Source organism: Salvelinus alpinus, chromosome 1 (assembly GCF_045679555.1).
Source record: "Salvelinus alpinus chromosome 1, SLU_Salpinus.1, whole genome shotgun sequence".
Lineage (NCBI taxonomy): Eukaryota > Metazoa > Chordata > Actinopteri > Salmoniformes > Salmonidae > Salvelinus > Salvelinus alpinus.
In genome coordinates, this window is record NC_092086.1 from 81,551,533 (window position 1) to 81,578,331 (window position 26,799).

The 26,799-nt window shown below is 42.1% G+C and overlaps 2 protein-coding genes across 2 annotated transcripts; one reads left to right on the plus strand and one right to left on the minus strand.

The window, feature by feature from the left end:
* The first annotated feature begins 4,666 nt into the window (after positions 1-4,666).
* LOC139531579 (uncharacterized) lies at positions 4,667-11,798 on the plus strand. Its single transcript, XM_071328154.1, has 5 exons — positions 4,667-4,811; positions 9,585-9,703; positions 9,831-9,888; positions 10,138-10,220; positions 10,418-11,798. Exons 1-5 carry the CDS (start codon positions 4,672-4,674, stop codon positions 10,606-10,608), a joined length of 591 nt encoding a protein of 196 aa, XP_071184255.1. The 5' UTR covers positions 4,667-4,671; the 3' UTR covers positions 10,609-11,798.
* Positions 11,799-11,958: 160 nt separating this feature from the next.
* On the minus strand, positions 11,959-21,055 carry LOC139531571 (derlin-2). The gene is made up of 7 exons (XM_071328141.1): positions 20,687-21,055; positions 18,216-18,281; positions 17,994-18,067; positions 17,672-17,765; positions 16,839-17,034; positions 16,610-16,700; positions 11,959-12,451 (listed from the first exon to the last, which is right to left on the minus strand). Exons 1-7 carry the CDS (start codon positions 20,777-20,779, stop codon positions 12,346-12,348), a joined length of 720 nt encoding a protein of 239 aa, XP_071184242.1. The 5' UTR covers positions 20,780-21,055; the 3' UTR covers positions 11,959-12,345.
* Between the last annotated feature and the right edge of the window lie 5,744 nt (positions 21,056-26,799).

Consider the following 26,799-nt stretch of genomic DNA (forward strand, 5'->3'; position numbering starts at 1 on the left):
TAGAGATCATATCCTAGATGTCATGATTTCATTCACCCAAAATAATAACACATTGAGAGTCAACCTACACTACATTACCAAAAGTATGTGGACACCTGCTCGTCGAACATCTCATTTCCAAATCATGGGCATTAATCTGGAGTTGGTCCCCTCTTTGCTGCCATAACAGCCTCCACTATTATGGGAAGCCTTTCCACTGGATGTTGGAACATTGCTGCGGGGACTTACTTCCATTCAGCCACAAGAGCATTAGTGAGGGCATTGACGACAAACCATTTCTGCATGGACCTCGCTTTCTGCACGGGGGGCATTGTCATGCTGAAATAGGAAAGGGCCTTCCCCAAACTGTTGCCATAAAGTTGGAAGCACAGAATTGTCTAGAATGTCATTCTATGATGTAGCATTAAGATTTCCCTTCACTGGAACTAATGGGCCTAGCCCGAATCATGAAAAACAGCCCCAGACCATTAATCCTCCTCCACCAAACTTTACAGTTGGCACGATGCATTCGGGCAGGTAGCGTTCTTCTGGCCAAACCCAGATTTGTCCATCAGACTACCAAATGGTGACGCGTGATTCATCACTCCAGAGAACGCATTTCCACTGCTCCAGAGTCCAATGGCGGCGAGCTTTATACCACTCCAGCCGATGCTTGGCATTGTGCATGGTGATCTTAGGCTTGTGTGCGGCTGCTCGGCCATGGAATCCCATTTCATGAAGTTCCCGACTAACAGTTTTTGTGCTGACATTGCTTCCAGAGGGAGTTTGGAGCTCGGTAGTGAGTGTTGCAACAGAGGACAGACAATTTTTACGAGCTACCCGCTTCAGCACTCGGCGGTCCCATTCTGTGAGTTTTTGTGGCCTACCACTTCAGCCGTTGTTGCTCCTAGACGTTTCCACTTCACAATAACAGCACTTACAGTTGACCGGGGCAGCTCTAGCAGGGCAGAAATTTGATGAACTGACTTGTTGGAAAGGTGGTATCCTATGACAGTGCCACGTTGAAAGTCACTGAGCTCTTCAGTGGTAGTGGTAGTGTGCTCGATTTTATACACCTGTCAGCAATGGGTGCTGAATAACTTTTTGAGGATCTGGGGACCCATGCCAAATCTTTTCAGTCTCCGGAGAGGGAAAAGGTGTTGTTGTGCCCTCTTCACGACTGTCTTGGTGCGTTTGGACAATGATAACTTGTTGGTGATGTGGATAACAAGGAACTTCAAACTCTCGACCTGCTCCACTACAGCCCCAACGATGTTAATGGGGGCCTGTTCGGCTCTCCTTTTCCTGTAGTCCACGATCATCTCCTTTGTCTTGCTCACATTGAGGGAGAGGTTGTTGTCCTGGCACCACACTGCCATGTCTCTGACCACCTCCCTATAGGCTGTCTCATCGTTGTTGGTGATCAGGCCTACCACTGTTGTGTCGTCAGAAAGCTTAATAATGGTGTTGGAGTCGTGCCTGGCCATGCAGTTGTGGGTGAACCGGGAGTACAGGAGGGGACTAAGCATGCACCCCTGAGGGGCCCCAGTGTTAAGGACCAGAGTGGCAGATGTGTTGTTGCCTACCCTCCCCACCTGGGGGCGGCCCACCAGGATGTCCAGGATCCAGTTGCAGAGGGAGGTGTTTAGTTCCAGGGTCCTTAGCTTAGTGATGAGCTTTGTAGGCACTATGGTGTTGAACGCTGAGCTCTAGTCAATGAACAGCGTTCTCACATAGGTGTTCCTTTTGTCCAGGTGGGAAAGGGCAATGTGAAGTGCGATTGAGATTGCTTCATCTATGGATCGTTGGGGTGGTATGCGAATTGGAGTGGGTCTAGGGTTTCGGAATAATGGTGTTGATGTGAGCCATGATCAGCCTTTCAAAGCACTTAATGGCTACCGACGTGAGTGCTAGGTAGGTTACCTTCACATTCTTGGGCACAGGGACTATGGTGGTCTGCTTGAAACATGTAGGTATTACAGACTTGGTCAGGGAGAGGTTGAAAATGTCAGTGAAGATATTTGCCAGTTGGTCAGCACATGCTCTGAGTACACACTGGTAATCCATCTGGCCCCGTGACATTGTGAATGTTGACCTGTTTAATGGTTTTGCTCACATCGGCTACACAGAGTGTGATCACACAGTCGTTCGGAACAGCTGGTGCTCTCATGCATGATTCAGTGTTGCTTGCCTCGAATAGAGCATAAAAGGCTTGTCTGGTAGGCTCACGTCACTGGGTAGCTCGTGGCTGTGCTTCCCTTTGTAGCCCATAATAGTTTGCGAGACCTGCCACATCCGACGGGCATCAGAGCCGGTGTAGTAGGATTCAATCTTAGTCCTGTATTGACGCTTTGCCTGTTTGATGGTTCGTCTGAGGGCATAGCAGGATTTCTTAGAAGCGTCCGGATTAGTGTCCCACTCCTTGAAAGCGGCAGCTGTAGCCTTTAGCTCGGTGCGGATGTTGCCTGTAATCCATGGCTTCTGGTTGGGATATGTAAGTACGGTCACTGTGGGGACGACATCGTCAATACACTTATTGATGAAGCCGGTGACTGAGGTGGTATACTCCTCATTGCCATTGGATGAATCACAGAACACATTCCAGTCTGTGCTATCAAAACAGTCCTGTAGCGTAGCATCCAAATCATCTGACCACTTCCATATTGAGTGAGTCACTGGTACGTACTGGTTTCGTTTTTTCTTGTAAGCAGGAATCAAGAGGATAGAATTATGGTCCGATTTGCCACATGGAGGGTGAGGGAGAGCTTTGTATGCGTCCCTGTGTGTGGAGTAAAGGTGGTCTAGAGGTTTTTTTCCCCCTGGTTGCACATGTGACATGCTTGTAGAAATGAGGTCAAACGGATATAAGTTTGCCTGCATTAATGTCCTCGGCCTCTAGGAGCGCCGCTTCTGGATGAGCATTTTCTTGTTTGCTTATGGCCTTATACAGCTCGTTGAGTGCAGTCTTAGTTCCAGCATCGGTTTGTGGTGGTAAATAGACAGCTACAAATAATATAGATGAGAACTCTCTTGGGAGATAGTGTGGTCTACAGCTTATCATCAGGTACTCTACCTCAATCGAGCAATACCTCGAGACTTCTTTAATATTCGACATCGCACACCAGCAGTTATTGACAAATAAACACACACCCCCACCCCTCGTCTTACCAGACGTAGCTGCTCTGTCCTGTCGATGCACGGAAAACCCAGCCAGCTCTATATTAGCCGTGTCATCGTTCAGCCACGACTCTGTGATACATTACAGTTTTTAATGTCCCGTTGGTAGGGTAGTCTCGGCCGTAGATCATCGAGTTCGTTTTCCAGTGGTTGCACGTTGGCAAATAGAACCGATGGTAATGCCGATTTACTCACTCACCTCCGAATCCTCACAAGGCACCCTGATCTTCTCCCTCTGTATCTCCGCCTTTTCCTCATCTTTCCTTCATCTCACAGCTCAATGCGTTCCTGTCTAGTCCTGATTGAGTAGTGGAGATCACTATGGTTGACCTGTTTCTCCTTTGCACTGTACTATACTGTGCTGTTCATTGACTATAGCTCAGCATTCAGCGCCTCTTCAACCTCAGGAGACTGAAGACATTTGGCTTGTCACCTAAAACCCTCACAAACTTTTAGATGCACAATTGAGAGCATCAGGTCGGGCTGTATCGCCGCCTGGTACGGCAACTGCACCACCCACAACTGCAATGCATCAATGCATCACCAGGGGCAAACTACATGCCCTCCAGGACACCTACAGCACCCGATGTCACAAGAAGGCCAAAAGGATCATCAAGGACAACAACCACCCGAGCCACTGCATGTTCAATCCGCTACCATCCAGAAGGCGAGGTCAGTACAGGTGCATCAAAGCTGGGAACGAGAGACTGTTAAACAGGCATCACTAACACAGAGAGGCTGCTGGCTACATACAGACTTGAAATCATTGGCCACTTTAGTAAATGGATCACTAGTCACTTTAATAATGTTTACATATCTTGCATCACTCATCTCATACTTATGTACTGTATTTTATACCATCCATTGCATCTTGCCTATGCCGCTCTGTCATTGCTCATCCATATATTTATATGTATATATTCTTATTTCATTCCTTTACTTAGATTTGTGTGTATTAGGTAGTTGTTGTGAAATTGTTAATTACATTTTAGATATTGCTGCACTGTCAGAACTAAAAGGACAAGCAATAACATCTGCTAACCATGTGTATGTGACCAATACAATTTGATTTGATTAGTTGACAGTTAGTTGACTCTATGGCTCATGGTCAAACTGATGATCAATGCCGTGGAACGAGCCGTTGGCATGGGGATCTCTATTGACAAATCATACATCTGAGTATGTTGGCAAGAACGATAATAAGTCAACTAAAAAACTGCAGGTTGTAAACGGTCAAAGACCTCCACGTTATTGGACTGATCAAACCAGAGACATGCACAGAAGCTGTCTGATAGACTGTCTTACTCCCAGCTGAAATAAACACATTTGAGTTTGACTTCTCCGATTCGCAACTTTCCAACACGGGGTTGCAGCAGCATTGCTTAGTAACCACGGCACATGGTAGACCTTATTGGTCCTTTTATTCATTTTCCCTTCTGTCTCTATCACGCACACACACACACTGCATGCAGCAAAGTGATGGGTGTGGGTAGTTCCTTTAATATGACAGAGGAAATGAGTTGGCTGAAGCCTCAGACCTCAGAAGTGAATCATGATCCCATAAGAGTCTCCCTATCTTCTGTACACAGCTTAGAACTAAGAATATCATTGACCCACACAATCCTAGTTTTCAGCTGTTCAACTTTCCTTGTAAGGTAAGTCATATGCCATCTATTTGAGAGGTGTATTCTATTGTCATAAGAACAAGGAAATGCTTCTTTGTCAGCAAAATATTTTCTTCTAGGCTATAGCATACTATAAAACTGTGCTGACCATAGAACCTTATTGTTCAATAAATCCATTAGGTGATATTGTTATTGTTTGATTATAGTGTTGATAAAATAACTATATGTTATTTTATAAGAATAACCATAACCTATGGAGGCAGGTTGGGGGTTTATTTTGTATGATAATTACTGTTGGTGATGGTAGTTTACTACCATAAAGGTCTTATTTATCATTTATTTATTATTCATTTAAAATTTAAATAAATAACAATTTAACAATAGCCTACTCTGCAACACCTTTTAATTGTGAATACATCATCTCTCTCTGACCAGAACTTCTTAGAAAAAGTACATTGCCGGAAGTTATTTAGTTCTATAAAAAAGTATGCAGCTGTGACAGGATGTTGTGCATGTTGTCTGATAAACATAGGTCATTTACATCAAACTCTGGTCACAGAGATAAGTGTGAATTAGTACCATTTACCAGTTGTGTCTGTGGCAAACACAGTTCATGGGAAATATATGAACTTAACTTTCATTACAGCTAAAATGTAAATGTGGTATTAGGTGCATGTAAGGGTTCTCAGGATTGAGCGTGACTGTCAAAAAAACAGAAGAATGAGATTGATGTAAAAATCAAATCACTTTTCCCCTTTGATTTAGTACAATTGTCTACACCATTTTTATTTATCAATTATAGAGATAATAAAACAGTCTGCTTCAATGGAAAGCAATGACAGTAATAAGTGGCATGTCAACACTGCTCTTATACAGTGGAGGCTAAAATAACCACAAGACTTGGCCAGTTCAGAAAATGGGGAAGTGAGATGTCATGGAGAAAAAGCAGAAATGCAGAACGATGTTGATGTGGGCGCCCACCAGTTATTTACTTGTATTAGGTCGTTCCACAAAGACATGCGAGAGCAGAAAAAATGTAGCATCTTGACATTTCCCCCCGTGCACCCTCTGACTTCTAGGAAGATTTAAACCTAACATTTCAGTTAGTAAGTTTGTAACGTCATAGTTATTTTGTTGATTTGACAGTCATTTCTGAAGATTTCTTTATTTCATGCGATTAGTGATTAATTTACATCTGTCCCTCATTTTAAGATCAACCCTGTTATGTGTGCTGAACTCTATTTTTAATATAGTGAAACTATTCCTTTTTAAAATATTTTTTGCAAAAGAAACATTGAACATCTACAGTGCATTTGGAAAGTTCAGACCCTTTCCCTTTTTCCAAATGGTGTTACGTTAAAGCCTTATTCTAAAATGGATTAAAAAAAAATAATAATCCTCATCAATCTACACACAATACACCATAATGACAAGCGTAAACAGGTTTTTCGATTTAATTTATTTTTTAAATACCTTATTTACATAAGTATTCAGACCCTTTGCTATAAGACTTTAAATTGAGCTCAGGTGCGTTCTGTTTCCATTGATCATCCTTAAGAGGTTTCCACAACTTGGAGTCCACCTGTGGTAATTCAATTGATTGTAAATGATTTGGAAAGTCACACACACCTGTCTATATAAAAGGTCCCACAGTTGACAGTGCATTTCAGGCAAAAACCAAGTCATGAGGTCAAAGGAATTGTCCGTAGAGGTCCGGGACAGGATTTTGTCGAGGCACAGATCTAGGAAAGGGTACAAAAACATTTCTGCAGCATTGAAGGTCCCCAAGAACACAATGGCCTCCACCATCCTTAAATGGAAGAAGTTTGGAACCACCAAGACTCTTCCTAGAGCTGGCTGCCAAGCCAAATTGAGCAATCGGGGGAGAAGGGCCTTGGTCGGGGAGGTGACCAAGAACCCGATGTTCTCTCTGAAGGAGTTTCAGAGTTCCTCTGTGGAGATGGGAGAACCTTCCAGAAGGACAACCATCTCTGCAACACTCCACCAATCAGGCCTTGATGGAAGCCCCTCAGTAAAATGCACATGACACCCCACTTGGAGGTTGCACCTAAAGGAGTCTGACTCTCAGCCAAGCGTCACGTCTGGAGGAAACCTGGCACCATCCCTATGGTGAGCCATGGTGGTGGCAGCATCATGCTGTGTGGATGTTTTTCAGGGGCAGGGACTAGGAGACTAGTTAGGATCAAGGTAAAGATGAACGGAGCAAAGTACAGACATCCTTGATGAAAATCTGCTCAGGACCTCAGACTGGGGCCAAGGTTAACCTTCCAATAGGACAACAAGCCTAAGCACACAGCCAAGACAACGCAGGAGTGGTTTCAGGACAAGTGTCAATGTCCTTGAGTGGCCCAGCCAGAGCCGAACATGAACCCGATCGAACATCCTCTCGAGAGACCTGAAAATAGCTGTGCAGCGACACTCTCCATCCAACCTGACAGAGCTTGAGAGGATCTACAGAGAAGAAATGTGAGAAACTCCCCAGATACAGGTGTGCCAAGCTTGTAGCGTCATACCGAAGACTTGAGGCTGTAATTGCTGCCAAAGGTGCTTCAACAAAGCACTGAGTAAAGCATCTGAAAAATTACAGTTGAACTCGGAAGATTACATACACTTAGGTTGTAGTCATTAAAACTTGTTTTTCAACCACTCCACAAATTTCTTGGTAAAACTGTCGTTTTGGCAAGTCGGTTAGCACATATACTTTGTGCATGACACAAGTCATTTTTACAACAATTGTTTACAGACAGATTATTTCACTGTATCACAATTCCAGTAGGTTAGAAGTTTAAATACACTAAGTTGACTGTGCCTTTAAACAGCTTGGAAAATTCCAGAAAATTATGTAATGTCTTTAGAAGCTTCTGATAGGCTAATTGACATCTTTTGAGTCAATTGGAGGTGTACCTGTGGAGGTATTTCAAGGCCTACCTTCAAACTCAGTGCCTCTTTGCTTGACATAATGGGAAAATCAAAAGACCTCAGAAAAACATTGTAGACCTCCACAAGTCTGGTTCATCCTTGGGAGCAATTTCCAAATGCCTGAAGGTACCATGTTCATCTGTACAAACAATAGTACGCAAGTATAAACACCATGGGACCATGCAGCCGTCATACCACTCAGGAAGGAGACGCGTTCTGTCTCCTAGAGATGAATGTACTTTGGCGCGAAAAGTGCAAACAGCAAAGGACCTTGTGAAGATGCTGGAGGAAACAGGTACCAAAGTATCTATATCCACAGTAAAACGAGTCCTATCTCGACATAACCTGAAAGGCCGCTCAGCAAGGAAGAAGCCACTGCTTCAAAACCGCCATAAAAAAGCCAGACTACAGTTTGCAACTGCACATGGGGACACTTTTTGGAGAAATATCCTCTGGTCTGATGAAACAAAAATAGAACTTTTAGGCCATAATGACCATCGTTATGTTTGGAGGAAAAAGGGGAAGCTTGCAAGCTGAAGAACACCATCCCAACCGTGAAGCACTGGGGTGGCAGCATCCTGTTGTGGGGTGTGCTTTGCTGCAGGAGGGACTGGTGCACTTTACAAAATAGATGACATCATGAAGCAGGAAAATTATGTGTATATATTGAAGCAACATCTCAAGACATCAGTCAGGAAGTTAAAGCTTGGTCGCAAATGGGTCTTCCAAATGGACAATGACCCCAAGCATACTTCCAAAGTTGTGGCAAAATGGCTTAAGGACAACAAAGTCAAGGTATTGGAGTGGCCATCACAAAGCCCTGTCCTCAATCCTTTGGAAAATTTGTGGGCAGACCTGAAAAAGCATGTGCGAGCAAGGAGGCCAACAAACCTGACTCAGTTACACCAGCTCTGTCAGGAGGAATGGGCCAAAATTCATCCAACTTATTGTGGGAATCTTGTGGAAGGCTACCTGAAACGCTTGACCAAAGTTAAACAATTTAAAGGCAATGCTACCAAATACTCATTGAGTGTATGTAAACTTCTGACCCACTGGGAATGTGATGAAATAAATAAAAGCTGAAATAAATCTCTATTATTCTGACATTTCACATTCTTAAAATAAAGTGGTGATCCTAACTGACCTAAGACAGGGAATGTTTACTAGGATTAAGTGTCAGGAATTGTGAAAAACGGAGTAAATGTATTTGGCTAAGGTGTATGTAAACTTCCGACTTCAACTGTATGTAAATGTGATATTTACTTTTTTTATATTGAATGCATTTGCAGAAATTTCAAAACAGTTTTTGCTTTATCATTATGGAGTGTTGTGTACTTTTTAGAATAATTTTAGAATAAGGCTGTAATGTAACAAAATGTGGAAAAAGTCAAGGGATCTGAATATTTTCCAAATGCACTGTAATAGTCAAATCAGTGGAAATGCAAGTAACCTGGTTCTACTCTTTTTGGCCATTTTCTGGTGTTTTGTGGTGGGAAACTGAGCACGTTGAGCATAACACGTCAACCCTGTTATCCATAGACAGGCTAGACATTTGTTTTTATTCTTTGTGTGGCTTGCATTCAATTGCCACATTTGCACACAAGCTTCGATTCCCTGTCACAAGGGGATTGATGGCTGATTTAACATGAAATTGTAAAACCTGTTATTTTATTTGGCACTTAGGGAAATGTGTTTTTTATGAAGTTGAACATGTGTTAAAATCATGTGCAATCAAACATTAATTTTTTAACAAGTTACACCTCTTGCAAAATCTTTCAAGAAGCCATTTCTATGGAATTTTGTGAGAGGTCATCATCAATTACTTACATGTATATTTGGGCTCCTTTGTGCACTGTGGACTAGATCACTCATGGAACCTTTACGAGAACTCTTCTGGCTGTGGGTGGTTCTTGGAATGATTTTTGTTTCCTTGGTAATAGGTCTCATCTTCATTCTTATCAACAAGTGTATTTCCAAGAAAGGTAAGTATTTTCAATTACACTATTACATCAGAAGCATTATTGTGAGCGTTACAGATCCATTTATCTCTACTTATATGAGCTATCTTTTCAAAGTATTGTATCAACAATTGTCTTGTCTTTTTTACAGCTGCTGAACAATACAATACAAATACACCAAGTCGCACTACACCTCAGTATTATGCCCAGTAAGTGTCTTGCACTATTTTCAGCTGATGTAGATGTAACCTAAATTTCTATTGACACTTATAGTGGTTGAATTTGTTGACTCATTATCACAATTAAAACCACAAGTTTGGTCCTCTATTCCTCAACCCTTCGATTCAATTTAGGGCGAGTTGTTTTAAGCATTCTCAGTAGTCCAGGGAAGGGAGGGGTTTTGTAAAAAGTATTTTCCAAAGTGGAGATCTAATTTCTCGGGTTTCTCCCCTACCCAGGAGCAGCAAATATCATCTCAAAGATCTGGAGGATGATTTGCCTCCTTTACCACCCAGGACTCAGTTTCTCACATCCTGTCCCAGTAAGCATCAGGTTTAATTCAATAATCTTTTAAATGAAATCATGAGCACACATTGGGAGTAATATTACATAAGGATAAGCTGTTGTGTTATAACATTCACAATAGGAACCTTTTACGCCCACACAGTAACAAAACACTTTTTAGGCCCTGTACAACGTCAGCCTCAACTGTCAATAATGTGCGTCTTGTCTTTCCAGAGACCGAAAGCTATGAGAACCTTGTAGGGCTACCTGACTATGTGAAAGTAGATGACAATGCCCCTCCTCCACCGTACCATCACACAGAGACACCGGCGTGTAAGGAGAATTGCCATGACGGCATTTCAGAGGACTACGATAACATCGGAGCAGACTGCGAGATTGAGGAGGACTATGATGATCTGGGATAAAGCCAGAGGCAACGGAGACTATACTAAAGACACTGTTGTGGTACCTATGTAATGTATACTCCTACTAGCCAATAATAGATTCTGCAGAAGTACGACTATCCCTCAGCTGATATGGCTTCATGTTTTAATCATTTATTTGGCAATGCTTTACCAGTTTGCAGAAGACTAAAGTATAGCTTTCTGGTATTTACCAAAAAGCTCTCTTGTAACAATGGACAATTTTACTTTTAAGAATTCAACACAATTTAGTTGTGTTTCAGGGTATACTATGTAACTGAAACTATTAGGCTGAGTTAGCAGGGGTGGGGAAAGCTGTGTAGTTTCAAAATGAATATTGAACATAATGGAAAAATGTGCACAGAAAATTAACAATCTTAGTAATTACCTAGTACCATATGATTGTCAATGGTGCTTGTTTTGCTAACTTTTTAAATCCCAAAGACCAAACCAGTTGTATCAGGAATCAACACAAGTGAAGTGGTATATTTAACCATTTCACTCAGTCTTTACATCTGAGCAGTAACCTCAGAGGCTTACTGAGTTTATAAACCAGCATAGTTGTTAAAACCCTGTAGTTCTAGGAATCATCCATGTTAGATTGTGTTTACAACTGTGTACTTATGCTCTTAGCTCACTATGGATCATGAAGCAGCAGACCTTGCATGTTTTATGAAACCAATAACTGTAAAAGGTTTCCAACAGATCAGATATAGAGTGTAAGAAGAGAAATGGGTGAAAAGGTGACTTTCCTTGTCCACCAGTGACAACTTCCTTTAGCAAAGTTAAAGATTAGATCCTCTGGTTATTGACAATGGAACAAATAGGCATTTCAAAATCTGTATTGATTAAAATACGAATGTAATCTATAAGCCCTGACATAAAAGGTAAAGAACTGCAAAAAGGTGAAGCGTATACTACTGACTATGTAACCGAAACTTTAAAAAAAAGAGAAGCCGTTTAGTTTCAATTTGAATACTGATAGGGTTTGCAGGGGTTTCAAAATGGCTAGTCTTGTCGAGCATAGAAGCCTGGCATGCAACACAATGGTCGGTCAAATTTACTCTCCCTTTCTTCCACACTGCAATGTCTTCTCCTACCACAGGAGGGCAGTACTACAGAGTAACGTATGCTTGTTTGATTTGTCCACAGTACATGTTCTACAGTTGCAATAAACAATGTAAGTTATGTAAGTGTTCTCACATTGTTGATCCTAGTGCATCCAAGCACTCTTTTGTTACTGGAATCAAATGACTGAATACATTACTAATTTCATTATGGAACTCCTTACAGAAAAACTTGCTTCAACTGATGCAACACAGCAGAAAATTTACAAAGAAAATATCTCCAGCATTATCTACATATGCCACACGTTTATTCTTTTTAAAAAGTAAAAGAACACACTCAATCTGAATTCATTCATTCAGATTTTTTCCACTGTTTCCCATCATTTGACAATATTGAGCATCATTTTTTCCCCACAGAGATAAAGCCAAATCTCAACCATCAAAAGTCACTTCCTGTTACGTCCACTCATGTGGTCTTAAAGTGAGAGTCTGGCTTATTGATCAGTTTGAGGGAGATGTAAGTCACACAACAATCTCCGAAAAGCTCTGGTTGGAGATTGCCGTTTTCCATCCAGAACTAGAGAAACAAGTCGGAAAAAAAGACCAAGTTTGTCCCTCTGTCTCTCACTGAGGAAAAGTCCATTATAAAGTGATCCTGTGGTGTGGGGCTAGATTAACCCCCGAGGCGCTGTCCCTCTCCCCAGGCGAACCCCCCCGGACGCTCCTCGGGAAGAGGGTTGTAGTTGGCATCCTCCTCTGGAGTGTCAAACAGCATCTTACTGTGAGAGAGAATTACAGAGACAGGTGAAGGATCTACATACAGTGCATTCGGCAAAATATTCAGACCCCTTGACTTTTTCCACATTTTGTTATGTTACAGCCTTACTCTAAAATGGATTAAATTGTTTTCCTCAATCTACACACACAATACCCCATAATGACAAAGCAAAAAGTATATATATTTTTATAAAAAACATACCTTATTAACATAAGTATTCAGACTCTTTGCTAAGAGACTCGAAATTAAGCTCAGGTGCATCCTGTTTCCATTGATCATCCTTGAGATGTTTCTACAACTTGGAGTCCACCTGTGGTAAAATCAATTCATTGGCCTTGATACAGAAAGGCACTCACCTGTCTATATAAAAAGGTCCCACAGATGACAGTGCATGTCAGAGCAAAAACCAAGCCATGAGGTCGAAGGAATTCTCCGGAAACCTCCAAGACAGGATTGTGTCGAGAGACAGATCCGGGGAAGGATACAAAACATTTCTGCAACATTGAAGGTCCCCAAGAACACAGTGGCCTCCATCATTCTTAAATGGAAGAAGTTTGCGACCACCAAGACTCTTCCAAGAGCTGGCTGCCCAGCCAAACTGAGCAATCGGGGGAGAAGGGCCTTGGTCAGGGAGGTGACCAAGAACCCGATGGTCACTCTGCCAGAGCTCCAGAGTTCCTCTGTGGAGATGGGAGAACCTTCCAGAAGGACATCCATCTCTGCAGCACTCCACCAATCAGGCCTTTATGGTAGAGTGGCCAGACGAAAGTCACTCCTCAGTAAAATGCACATGACAGCCCGCTTGGAGTTTGCCAAAAGGCACCCAAAGACTCATACCATGAGAAACAAGATTCTCTGGTCTGATGAAACCAAGATTGAACTCTTTAGCCTGAATGCCAAGCGTCCCATCTGAAGGAAACCTGGCACCATCCCTACGGTGAAGGATGGTGGTAGCAGCATCATGCTGTAAGGATGTTTTTCAGCGGCAGGGACTGGGAGACTAGTCAGGATCGAGGGAAAGATGAACAGAGCAAAGTACAGAGAGATCCTTGATGAAAACCTGCTCCTGAGCACTCAGGAACTCGGACTGGGGCAAAGGGTCACCTTCCAATAGGACAACGACCCTAAGCACACAGCCAAGACAACACAGAAGTGGTTTCAGGACAAGTCTCTGAATGTCTGAGTGGTCCAGGCCAGAGCCTGGACTTGACCAATTCTGGAGAGAACTGAAAATAGCTGTGCAGCGACACTCCCCATCCAACCTAACAGAGCTGTAGAGAATCTGCATTAAAAAATGTGAGAACCTCCCCAAATACAAGTGTGCCAAGCTTGTAGCGTAATACCCAATAATTCTTGAGGCTGTAATCGCTGCCAAAGGTGCTTCAACAAAGTACTGAGTACAGGGTCTGCATACTTATGCAAATGGTTATTTCTCTTTTTTTGCACAAAAATCTAAACCTGTTTTTGCTTTGTCATTATGGGGTATTGTATGTAGATTGATGAGAAAAACAAAACAATTCAATCAATTTTAGAATAAGGCTGTAACAAAACATGGAAAAAAGTCAAGGGATCTGAATACTTTCCAAATGCACTGTATACCAAACAAAACAGTGCAATATGCTTAAGATGCATACATACAGTTGAAGTAAGAAGTTTACATACACCTTAGCCAAATAGATTTAAAGTCAGTTTCACAATTCCTGACATTTAATCCTAGTAAACGTTCCCTGTCTTAGGTCAGTTAGGATCACCACTTTATTTTAAGAATGTGATATGTCAGAATAATAGAGATTTATTTCAGCTTTTATTTCTTTCATCACATTCCCAGTGGGTCAGAAGTTTACATGCACTCAATGAGTATTTGGTAGAATTGCCTTTAAATTGTTTAACTTGGGTCAAACGTTTTGGGTAGCCGTCCACAAGCTTCCCACAATAAGTTGGGTGAATTTTGGCCCATTCCTCCTGACAGAGCTGGTGTAACTGAGTCAGGTTTGTAGGCCTCCTTGCTCGCACACGCTTTTTCAGTTCTGCCCACACATTTTCTACGGGATTGAGGTCAGGGTTTTGTGATGGCCACTCCAATACCTCGACTTTGTTGTCCTTAAGCCATTTTGCCACAACTTTGGAAGTATGCTTGGGGTCATTGTCCATTTGGAAGACCCATTTGCGACCAAGATTTAACTTCCTGACTGATGTCTTGAGATGTTGCTTCAATATATCCACATAATTTTCCTGCCTCATGATGCCATCTATTTTGTGAAGTGCACCAGTCCCTCCTGCAGCAAAGAACCCCCACAACATGATGCTGCCACCCCGTGCTTCATGGTTGGGATGGTGTTCTTCGGCTTGCAAGCTTCCCTTTTTCCTCCAAACATAACTATGGTCATTATGGCCTAACAGTTCTATTTTTGTTTCAACAGACCAGAGGACATTTCTCCAAAAAGTACAATCTTTGTCCACATGTGCAGTTGCAAACCGTAGTCTGGCTTTTTTTATGGCGGTTGTGGAGCAGTGGCTTTTTCCTTGCTGAGCGGCCTTTCAGGTTATGTCAATATAGGACTCGTTTTACTGTGGCTATAGATACGTTTGTACCTGTTTCCTCCAGCATCTTCACAAGGTCCTTTGCTGTTGTTCTGGGATTGATTTGCACTTTTCACACCAAAGTACGTTCATCTCTAGGAGACAGAACGCATCTCCTTCCTGAGCGGTATGACGGCTGCGTGGTCCCATGGTGTTTATACTTGCATACTATTGTTTGTACAGTACAGATGAACGTGGTACCTTCAGGCATTTGGAAATTGCTCCCAAGGATGAACCAGACTTGTGGAGGTCTACAATTTTTATTCTGAGGTCTTGGCTGATTTCTTTTGATTTTACCATGAGGTCAAGCAAAGAGGCACTGAGTTTGAAGGTAGGCCTTGAAATGCCTCCACAGGTTCACCTCCAATTGCCTCAAATGATGTCAATTAGCCTATCAGAAGGTTCTAAAGCCATGACATGCCTTTTATGGAATTTTCCAAGCTGTTTAAAGGCACAGTCAACTTAGTGTATGTAAACTTCTGAACCACTGGAATTGTGATACAGTGAATTATAAGTGAAATAATCTGTCTGTAAACAATTGTTTGAAAAATTACTTGTGTCATGCACAAAGTAGATGTCTTAACCGACTTGCCAAAACTATAGTTTGTTAAAAGAAATGTGTGGAGTGGTTGAAAAACGAGTTAAGGCCTCCCGGGTGGCGCAGTGGTCTAGAGCACTGCATCGCAGTGCTATGCTGCGCCACCAGAGTCTGGGTTCGCGCCCAGGCTCTGTCGCAGCCGGCCGCGACCGGGAGGTCCGTGGGGCGACGCACAATTGGCTTAGCGTCGTCCGGGTTAGGGAGGGTTTGGCCGGTAGGGATATCCTTGTCTCATCGCGCTCCAGCGACTCCTGTGGCGGGCCGGGCGCAGTGCGCGCTAACCGAGGGGGGCGGGTGCACGGTGTTTCCTCCGACACATTGGTGCGGCTGGCTTCCGGGTTGGAGGCGCGCTGTGTTAAGAAGCAGTGCGGCTTGGTTGGGTTGTGCTTCGGAGGACGCATGACTTTCGACCTTCGTCTCTCCCGAGCCCGTACGGGAGTTGTAGCGATGAGACAAGATAGTAATTACTAGCGATTGGATACCACGAAAATTGGGGAGAAAAGGGGATAAAATTTATAAAAAATATTTAAAAAAAAAAAAAAAAAATTAAAAATAAAAACGAGTTTTAATGACTCCAACCTAAGTGTATGTAAACTTCCAACTGTACATACATAACTCATCTGATAAATGGATGGTATATTTCTACTTTTATTAAGAGCTATTGATGTGCCCTTCCTTTTCTGGAATAATACCAATCAGGATAGACAACATTGTCACGGCCTCTTCCAAGGACAGCATACCTTCAGAACACCATGTCAAAACATTTGTTACAACATTGTTAATGATTGCAATTTCCATATATTAATAACTATTGTTTACTCTGTATCAAGCTTACTGCTATTTGTTTATGTGTCCCCCATCTCTCCAGCAACATCATCTCTCAGCAGACTCGTGGGGTAAACACTACAGCTTCTATCATAAGACAAATTAATTATTGGACTGTACTAGAACCATATCAAACTTATAAATGGCCAAACTTACAGAAAAAAGGGAGTCTTGAGCCATCTGCCACCACCTGGCTGGTTTGGGAACACATCCTCCAGAAAGAAGTACACATGACCCACAGCGATACCTTAGGGAAGGGAACACAGCATTGACACGACTAGTCACCACTCCTCAATGGTCAATAAGGCAACACTTTGGATCTTAAAGCCATTAATAACATTGATGCATTACAGAAATTTGCTATGGTGGTTAGAGCGACTGGTACCTAGTAAATCCACAATGATGGAGTTGCCCAGCAGCAAAGAGAATCCCATGAGCACCCAAGGGAGAAAGGGCGCCTGAAAGTTCAGCAGGCCAAAGAAGTTCATGCGAACGTTGGGGTTACGCCTGCTCCACACGTACACCAGCATGATGGTGAAGGCTTGGCCCAAGAACACCAGACTCACAAAGGTGCCAAATATCTTTGTGCTTACTGAGAAAAAAAGTGATTGGTGGATTGAATTGTGGCATACAGCATTATTCGAGTTGATTTACCCTAACTTAGGAAAGGAAAGGGGATACCTAGTCAGTTGCACAACTGAATGCATTCAACCAAGATGTGTATTCTGCATTTAACCCAACCCCTCTGAATCAGAGCGGTGCGGGGGGCTGACTTAACTGACGTCCGCGGCATAATGGTTGATTTTCCCCCCCTTGTCAGCTCGAGGATTCGAACCAGCGACCTTTCGGTTACTGGCGCAAAGCTCTTAACCTCTAGGCTACCTGTCGCCAACTGCAGACAATCAACCAATTGATTCTCAGGTTTGACAACTAGCCTAAACAAAGCTTTAAAAAAATTAGAATAATAATAATATTCAGGTGGCAAGGGATGTGACTGTTGCGTAAGAGCTTCTCATTAAGGCACCTGTGGATAACATAGGCCTACATATTTCCTGTACACACATACAGCATTATACAACAGTAGGCCTTAGTAAGAGCTCAATCAGAAGCTTGCTAAGAATGACAAATAAAGGTACATTAAGTCTATGTGGTGCTGAACATGTCTCGACTCCTGCAGTATCAACTAAGACCATGAAAGTAACAGTGTTACAAGGATACAGTCATCAGAAGGCCACCGAAGAGGAACATGAAGACAAAGTCAGCGGTGCGGCCCCTGAAAGAGCCCTCCTCCAGCATACGACAGTATCGATACCTGGAAGCCAACGGTTAAGGTAATCTGGCAAGGGCAAAGCAAATACTAAACCTATAATTCACTATGATTAGACAGTTGCATCATGATTAAAAATGAATGAAACATGGCTCGCCTTCTTGTTCAAGACAAGCATTTTATTAGTCGCATAGTGCTTCCAATCAAAGGGACGCAAAATATACATTTCACAAGTTCACTCAGGGCAAGACATGTGCAACAGAAAAAGGATACAAAAAAATCATATTGAAAAGGAAGTTGAAGCCAACTGGACCGAAAAATAGAAAGTTGGTTATGAGTCTCCATACCTACAAGACAGAACAGAGAAATCAGTCAACCTTGCATCTCATTTCTTTTTTAACTGCTACGCTTTTACACAGCAGGGCTAAGATTAAAAACTCTAAAATATTTTTTATATCTGACACAGTAGCTAAATGACCAATTGCATGTACTCACCTGATAATTCCTTAGTATCAAATCAGGATTGAAGTATAGTTGGAAAGGTGTGATGAGTTCTAATTGCTGAGGGTGAGAGCAAAGAAAGTGTCATCATTAGAATCAATAGTTCACCTGATGATACATATTTTATCAGAAAAGTTAAGTCAACCATGAACTATCATCAATCTTGGGGAAGTCTTGACAGTCTTTTAAACAACAGCTAACAAACTGCAACTCTATGCTTAGCATGCTAAGGTTAACTAAGGTAAACGGTAGCTTTCGAAAACCCTTCTCTCCACAGGGTTTTCAGCGGTTATCGTCGCCCATGTGGGCGACCTTCAATTCCGACCCTGTGTTTTAACGTCCATAATCATCGCATGCCAAACGGGTTTTCTAAACATATGGTCCTCATCTTTCATATCAGCGAGAAAAAATCTTTCAAATAAAAAAGATACAGTAAGTGTAACCAATGTTCCCTCTAAGCTGTGACGCGGCCTATCAGCCCACAGAGAGAAGCACGAGATGGGGAAAACTAGAAAGTTGATGAAGTTCTGTTAGTTAACACTATCAACGTTTCCCTTTGCTGTGGCAATTGTGATCGAATCAACACAATAGCCACTTTCAATGCAACATACTGAAACAAAACGAACTATGCAAGAGACAACGCAAATGCATCCAACAAGTTTGTAGAGTCACAAGCTTGATGTGCTAGGAATATGGGACCAAATACTAAACTTTTGACTACTTTAACACACCTAAGTGAATTTGTCCCTATACTTTTTGGTCTATGAACAGAATATAATTTTGAAACAGTTCAACCGATATGGATGAAAATACCCTCAAATTAAAGCTGACAGTCTGTACTCAAACACTTTGGATTAAAGTGCAGAGCCAAAATGACAAAAAAATGAGTCATTGTCCCAATACTTTTGGAGCTCATTATATATGATTTGGCATGGCACACAGTCTAAGATCTATTGAAGATTGAAGGCAAAAATTTTATAAATACATTTATTTTTAACAACCTGAACATATAATTTTCATACAGTGGTGTAGAGTACTTATGTAAAAATAGTTTTTGTATCTGTACTTTACTCTTTATATTTGACAACTTTTACTTCACTATATTCCAAAAGAAAGTAATGTACTTTTTATTCCATACATTTTCCCTGATACACAAAAGTACTCGTTACATTTTGAATGCTTAGCAGGACAGGAAAATAGTCAAATTTACACACTTATCAAGAGAACATCCCTGGTCATCCCTACTGCCTCTGATCTGGCGGAATCACTAAATACAAATGCTTAATTTTCATAATTTTTTTTAAATTTTAATTAAATTTTAATTGTGCCTTCTGGTTTGCTCAATATATGGAATTTGAAATGATTTGATACTTAAGTATATTTAGCAATTTAATTTACTTATGATACTTAAGTATATTTAAAACCACAATACTTTTAGACTTTTACTCAAGTATGACAATTGGGTACTTTTCCACCGGTCATGGCACGTTTTGTATAAGAACTATTTAAAATAATCGAAAATAGCAGCCTGGAATGTATTAGAGCCTGATTAAACAGACCACTAGGAGGATAGATCTGACTTGCTCATTAGCATGGATGTCTTGCTAGCTAGATGTTGTTTTGCTACGTTCAAAACAACTGGGAACTCGGAAAAATACGAGGTCCATTTTTATTTTAAATGTAACCTTTATTGAACTAGGAAAGTCAGTTAAGAACAAATTCTTATTTACAATGACGGTCTACCCCGACCAAACCTGGACGACGATGGGCCAATTGTGCACCACCCTAAAGGACTCCCAATCACGGCCGGATGTGATACAGCCTGGATTCAAACCAGGGACTGTAGTGACGCCTCTTGCACTGAGATGCAGTGCCTTAGTGAGGCCTTCAAATCATGACGTTAGTGATATTCAGGTCGGGAATTATAGAAAGAGGCCCGAGTTTCCGAGTCGGAATTCCGAGGTGAATACCATTAAAAATAGATCTCTGTCAGAACTCTTTTTTAGCGAGTTCCCAGTTGTTTTGAACGCACATTAGTCGGATACCTTCGAGTTCCCAGCTGTTTTGATTGCGGCAGTAAACCGCACAAAAAAAACAGCAATGTAAACGTTACGAGATGCACTTGTGCTCACAGATAATCATACATTGATAAGTTTCGCTACCAACTGCATAGTCTATTTAGCTACTGACCATTGCACACATTTGGTCAATTCGATCAAGGTCGGTGACAGCCCAACTACAGTCAATAACAATTATTTGGCGACACAAACACAGCTGTCTAGCACTCTAGCTACTTGATGTGCACTACCGTACTGTCTTTGGCACTTGTGTTTTGCCAGAGACGCGCTAGCTAAAAGCAGCAAGCTAGTGAGTTAGCAGACTGACACCCACGGCTAAACGCCAAGCCCTGACCCTGTCTACATTGCCGACAAGAACATGTTTCAGATTAAATTCTAATATCTTACCACGGCAGCGGTGGTGAGGACGCAGGCAGTTGTGTATGCCCGAGTTACAACAGGAATCTGTAAATATTCCTGCTGAAAAGTCTGGTAAGCCATTTTGGACTAACTGAAGGCTTCCGGCACTTTCTTGACACGTCATCACATGGTGAGAAAATGCCGCGTTCAAAACAACTGGGATCACGTCAAATCATGACGTCACTGACCTTTAGTTCGGAAATTCGGAGCTCTAGAAAGAGGCCTGAGTTCCCGAGTTGGAATTCCGAGTTGGGTGACCGTTCAAATTGATTTTTTCGAGTCGGAGCTCTTTTTTTTTCGAGTGCGAAGTTGTTTTGAAATCTCGGAAGTCGGAGATGTCCAAGTTGTTTTGAACGCGGCATAAAGGGGAGTTGCTGTGAGTTTTTATGACCTGTCATTGGTTTGTCAGTCCACGTTCTTTTTGTGTGAGCCAATGGTGTGAGCGAACCACAAACCTGTCAATCACATAGTCGATGAAACGATGGCATTCATTGATTGGTCCGCGTATGTCTCTACAGCAAATAGGATGAAGGGGAGTGAGGTTTTGACTAGAAAGGAACGGATTTTCATCCGTCACGAGGTTAGATACAGTATTTCAAATATATTCAGTATGTCAACAAAGTTAACATACATTGCGTTATCCCGTAACTACCTTTAATCTACATCTTATACTTATATTTTGTGTGTGTGTTTTCTTCAATATGGCAATGAATAAGGACAAATAACTGCGCATATTACTTTATTTATGAAGTATTCCACTAGATGAAAGAACTTGACCAATGACAGCTGACAGTATTTACTCTTCCATCTCCGTTACATCTTCCTCAATTTGAAGTCTGGGATGTACGCCATGTGATTTTATTTGCCATATGCCTTTTTCAACACCTTTTCTCACCCTTTCTCTCCCTGTTTCCTTTCGTTATATTTCCTCGCAACATCCACCAGGTGGGCTTTTTCCTCACTTGTTCCTTACTCTCTTCTGTTCTAGCTCTGAGTAGCTCTTTTACTTTGTTCTTCTCCAACATCTCTCTTTCCTCTCCTGCTTCGCCCTGAATCTCTCAGCACTTCTAGTTTCCATACCTTTACAATGATGCACTTGAAAGAGAAATCCCATGTAAGACAGTGATCTGCGATATTATTATTACTCATTCTCTAGCATGAAGTCAATTTAATCTATTGAATCCTAAATATTACACTTAATTGACATTCCTGAACCTCAGGACATTCTGCAGCTGGTACAGCTTTATTTCTGTCTCCTTCATCCCCTCCTCAATTTCGCTCTTCTCTTTTGCCCACTTCTCTTCTTTCTCCCTTTGCATTCTCTCCATTTCACTATTCTTTCTCTCCCACTCCCCGTAAACTCCCATCACTTCCTCTTGTCCATGCAGGAACAGAATCTTAATATTCTCTCTTTCCAGAGTCTCTATCGCTCTCTCCTCTCTCAGCTCAATTATCCACTCCTCTGTTGCCTGCATGCTCCTCTTCTTGGGATGGATTGCACCAACATGGATTAACTCTTAAAAACTTGGTTAAATCAAGGTTTATCTAGTAATCTTGTAGCAGCTAACTTTAAACCTAGTTTAAAATTAATCCTAGTTAAATGTAATCCTTCTAAACTAAGTTTAATTTTGACTTTAAACCAAGATAAAATGTAATCTTGTTGCTCCATTATTGTAAAGTCAAATTTAAATTTTGTTTAGGGATTAAATCTAAACTGCCACTGGAGGAGGTTTAAATTAATCACATTTTCAGTGTGTTTACAATTTTAGCTCCTGTGCCTTATCATGTTTGTAAAACTCAACCAGCCAGCAAACTAATTTGACAACAAAGTGCAATTACTGTAATTGCATAATTTAGCCCGAAGTGAAAACTCACTTTGCTAGCTAGCTAGCAATGACCAGTGCAGGTTTGTTTCCATAGAATTAGAACATATTGCTATGGGGAATCCATTATGACACGTGTCACAAATCATAGTTTAGTGATTTAACTTTAGATTAACTAATCCAGGTTTAAAATTAAGTGGTGCAACACATCTGATTAATTATAAACCTATGTTTACAAAATCTAGATTAGGTCTAATCTAAAATTAATTAAAACTTGGTGCAACCCAACCACAATCTCCTCCTCCTTCATCCATCTTTTACCCTGTTAATCCCAGAGGTTTTGTAGGCCAGCCTTGGACCATCTCCCCCTGTCCTCCTTTCAGGCTACTTGTGTCTGATTCCTCTCCTTGGCCTGCTTTGGACAAAGCTGTCTCCAAACCATGCCTTATGAGGTTCCTTCCATTCTTCTCTCACACCTTCTCCACCCTTTTCATTTTCAGCAAACAGCCTTTTGTCCACTGTCACCTTCTCTTACTTAGCCAAGGACATTATGTTCTCCATCTTCACCTTTGCTATCTTGACCTCCATATTTTGTCTGTCTGCCACTGCACTTTCTCTCTGTTTCTCAAACACCTCTTTCTCTCCAGCTTCCATTGGTTGCAGTGTACCTCGTTAGAAGTCTCATTCTCAGTAGCTCTTCTATTTGCTTTTGGCTTTCTTGCTCTTGTTCCTTCCTCATCTTGTTGACTTTCTCCAACAACTCTCTCTACAACTCTCTCTACTTTCATTTAGAAAGTTTGCATAGAACATAAACTCAGCAAAAAAATAAACGTCCTCTCACTGTCAACTGCGTTTATTTTCAGCAAACTTAACATGTGTAAATATTTGTTTGAACATGACAAGATTCAACAACTGAGGCATAAACTGAACAAATCCACAGACATGTGACTAACAGAAATTGAATAATGTGTCCCTGAACAAAGGGGGGGTCAAAATCAAAAGTAACAGTCAGTATCTGGTGTGGCCACCAGCTGCATTAAGTACTGCAGTGCATCTCCTCCTCATGGACTGCACCAGATTTGCCAGTTCTTCCTGTGAGATGTGACCCAACTCTTCCACAATGGCACCTGCAAGTTCCCGGACATTTCTGGGGGGGAATGGCCTTAGCCCTCACCCTCCGATCCAACAGGTCCCAGACATGCTCAATGGGATTGAGATCCGGGCTCTTCGCTGGCCATGGCAGAACACTGACATTTCTGTCTTGCAGGAAATCATGCACAGAACGAGCAGTATGGCTGGTGGCATTGTCACGCTGGAGGGTCATGTCAGGATGAGCCTGCAGGAAGGTTACCACATGAGGGAGGAGGATGTCTTCCCTGTAACGCACAGCTTTGAGATTGCCTGCAATGACAACAAGCTCAGTCCGATGATGCTGTGACACACCGCCCCTGACCATGACGGACCCTCCACCTCCAAATCGATCCCATTCCAGAGTGCAGGCCTAAACGCGAATCCGACCATCACCCCTAGTGAGACAAAACCGTGACTTGTCAGTGAAAGGCACTTTTTGCCTGTCCTGTCTGGTCTGCGACGGTGAGTTTGTTGCCGGTGATGTCTGGTGAGGACCTTCCTTACAACAGGCCTACAAGCCCTCAGTCCAGCCTCTCTCAGCCTATTGCGGACATTCTGAGCACTGATGGAGGGATTGTGAGTTCCTGGTGTAACTCGGGCAGTTGTTGTTGCCATCCTGTACCTGTCCCGCAGGTGTGCTGTTCAGATGTACCGATCCTGTGCAGGGGTTGTTACACGTGATCTGCCACTGCGAGGACGATCAGCTGTCCGTCCTGTCTCCCTGTAGCGCTGTCTTAGGCATCTCACAGTATGGACATTGCAATTTATTGCCCTTGCCACATGCAGTCCTCATGCCTCCTTGCAGCATGCTTGCACGTTCACGCAGATGAGCAGGGACCCTGGACATCTTTCTTTTGGTGTTTTTCAGAGTCAGTAGAAAGGCCTCTTTAGTGTCCTAAGTTTACATAACTGTGACCTTAATTGCCTACCGTCTGTAAGCTGTTAGTGTCTTAACAACCGTTCCACAGGTGCATGTTCATTAATTGTTAATGGGTCATTGAACACGCATGGGAAACAGTGTTTAAACCCTTTACAATGAACATCTGTGAAGTTATTCGGATTTTTACGAATTATCTTTGAAAGACAGGGTCCTGAAAAAGGGATTTTTCTTTTTTTGCTGAGTTTATATGCCACAATTGCCTGTTAGGGTGCGTTTCCATTTCACTATCTTAAATTGATGAAAACAGCTGGACATAACGACTTGAAAACTTTGCAAAACCTATTGTTGAATAAAAATGTCCTGTTACGTGTTTCCATGACCTATTTAGCCAAACTGCGCATTAATAAATTGGCGACAGTCTGTGTGCCCTCCCACCTATCTGCTTAATCTCTCAGGCAGCCAGCATCGATAGAATGTAGTCTTTGACTAATATTTGCCATTTTTTTATAATTATCATGTGCCAATTTATCGCCACGGTCTGTGCCATTGTGGAACTTGCACTCCTGTATATCTGAAATAATTGGATGGTGAAACTTGCGAGCCAACCAGAAAAGCAAGTCAAAGCAATTCAGGCATTCTTGAAAGTCATGCAAAGAAACATTATTTTTATCGTTGAAAAACCTGAGCATTTAGAATTAATTATGGAGTGGAGCTTTATAGTTTTGCGGTGACGTCACGTACCCCGCGTACCTTCAAAAATGATTGGTCAATCATCATCTATTCGTTTGTCGCAATAAAGACATTTCGAAATAAAAAAAATACACCCCTGTCGAACGGATCTTTAGAAAATGTATCCTATATCTGCCGTTTCCATTAGACATGTCACAATTCTTTTTTGTGTGATGTTGTCTACTTTGATGCTACTGTGCATTCGGAAAGTATTCAGACCCCTTCTATTTTTCCACATTTTGTTATGTTACAGCCTTATTCTAAAATTGCACAAATCAATTATTTCCTCATCAAGCCCATAATGATAGAGTGAAAACCGTTTCTTTTGTTTTAATGTTTTGAAAATGTAAAAAATTAAATTTTTGAAGTATTCAGACCCTTTGCTATGTGACTCGAAATTGAACTCAGGTGCATCCTGTTTCCATTGATAATCCTTGAGATTTTTCTACAACTTGATTGGAGTCCACCTGTGGTAATACCAATTGATTGGATATGATTTGGAAAGGCACAAACCTGTCTATATGAGATCCCATCCATAGATTATATAGATTTATATAGATTATATAAAATAAAATGTAGAGGGAGGGCATAGTGGTAGAAGCCAAAAGGCTGATCAGTAAGAATGTTGTGATTGTGGAAAGGGTGGACACAGTGCAGCATTTGGTGGATTCCAGGTGCAGAAAGAGACTAGAGAGACCCAAAGATTTAAAATCCTGCATAATGTCTCTTATGAACACCGGTGTGCCACAGGGCTGCGTGCTGAGCCACCTCCTGTACTCCCTCTTCACCTACGACACGGTTCCAACACCATCGTCAAGTTCGCAGACGACGCCACGGTGGTAGGTCTGATCAGAGACAATGGCGAGTCAGCCTACAGGGAGGAGGTCAAGCACCTGGCTGCATGGTGTGCTGACAACAACATGGCCCTCAATGCAAAGAAAACCAAGGAGCTCATTGTGGATTACAGGAAGTCTAAAAGCTGCAGCCACGCCCCACTTCTCATTGATGGCACTGAGGTGGGGCGTGTGCCCAGCTTCAAATTCCTGGGTGTCTACATCTCCGATGACCTCTCCTGGACCCTCAACACCTTAACCCTCAAACAGTTCTATTTTTGTTTCATCAGACCAAAGGACATTTCTCCAAAAAGTATAATCTTTGTCCCCATGTGCAGTTGCAAACTGTACTCTGGCTTTTTTATGGCGGTTTTGGAGCCGTGGCTTCTTCCTTGCTGAGCGTTATGGTTTCAGGTTATGTCAATATGGGACTCGTTTTACTGTGGCTATGGATACTTTTGTACCTGTTTCCTCCAGCATCTTCACAAGGTCCTTTGCTGTTGTTCTGGGATTGATTTGCACTTTTCGCACCAAAGTACGTTCATCTCTAGGAGACAGAACGCGTCTCCTTCCTGATCGGTATGACAGCTGTGTGGTCCCATGGTGTTTATACTTGTGTACTATTGTATGTACAGATGAACGTGGTACCTTCAGGCGTTTGGAAATTGCTCCCAAGGATGAACCAGACTTGTGGAAGTCTACACA

Excerpts from the sequence above, each read along its gene's own strand:
- LOC139531571 (XM_071328141.1), bottom strand. The coding sequence starts at position 20,779 with ATGGCTTACCAGACTTTTCAGCAGGAATATTTACAGATTCCTGTTGTA. Across the intron at positions 18,282-20,686 it reads TCCTCACCACCGCTGCCGTG|CAATTAGAACTCATCACACC; the intron begins GTAAGATATTAG and ends TCTCACCCTCAG. Across the intron at positions 16,701-16,838 it reads CATCATTGTGGATTTACTAG|GTATCGCTGTGGGTCATGTG; the intron begins GTACCAGTCGCT and ends CCCTTCCCTAAG.
- LOC139531579 (XM_071328154.1), top strand. The coding sequence starts at position 4,672 with ATGAGTTGGCTGAAGCCTCAGACCTCAGAAGTGAATCATGATCCCATA. Across the intron at positions 9,704-9,830 it reads CAAGTGTATTTCCAAGAAAG|CTGCTGAACAATACAATACA; the intron begins GTAAGTATTTTC and ends TCTTTTTTACAG. Across the intron at positions 9,889-10,137 it reads ACACCTCAGTATTATGCCCA|GAGCAGCAAATATCATCTCA; the intron begins GTAAGTGTCTTG and ends TCCCCTACCCAG.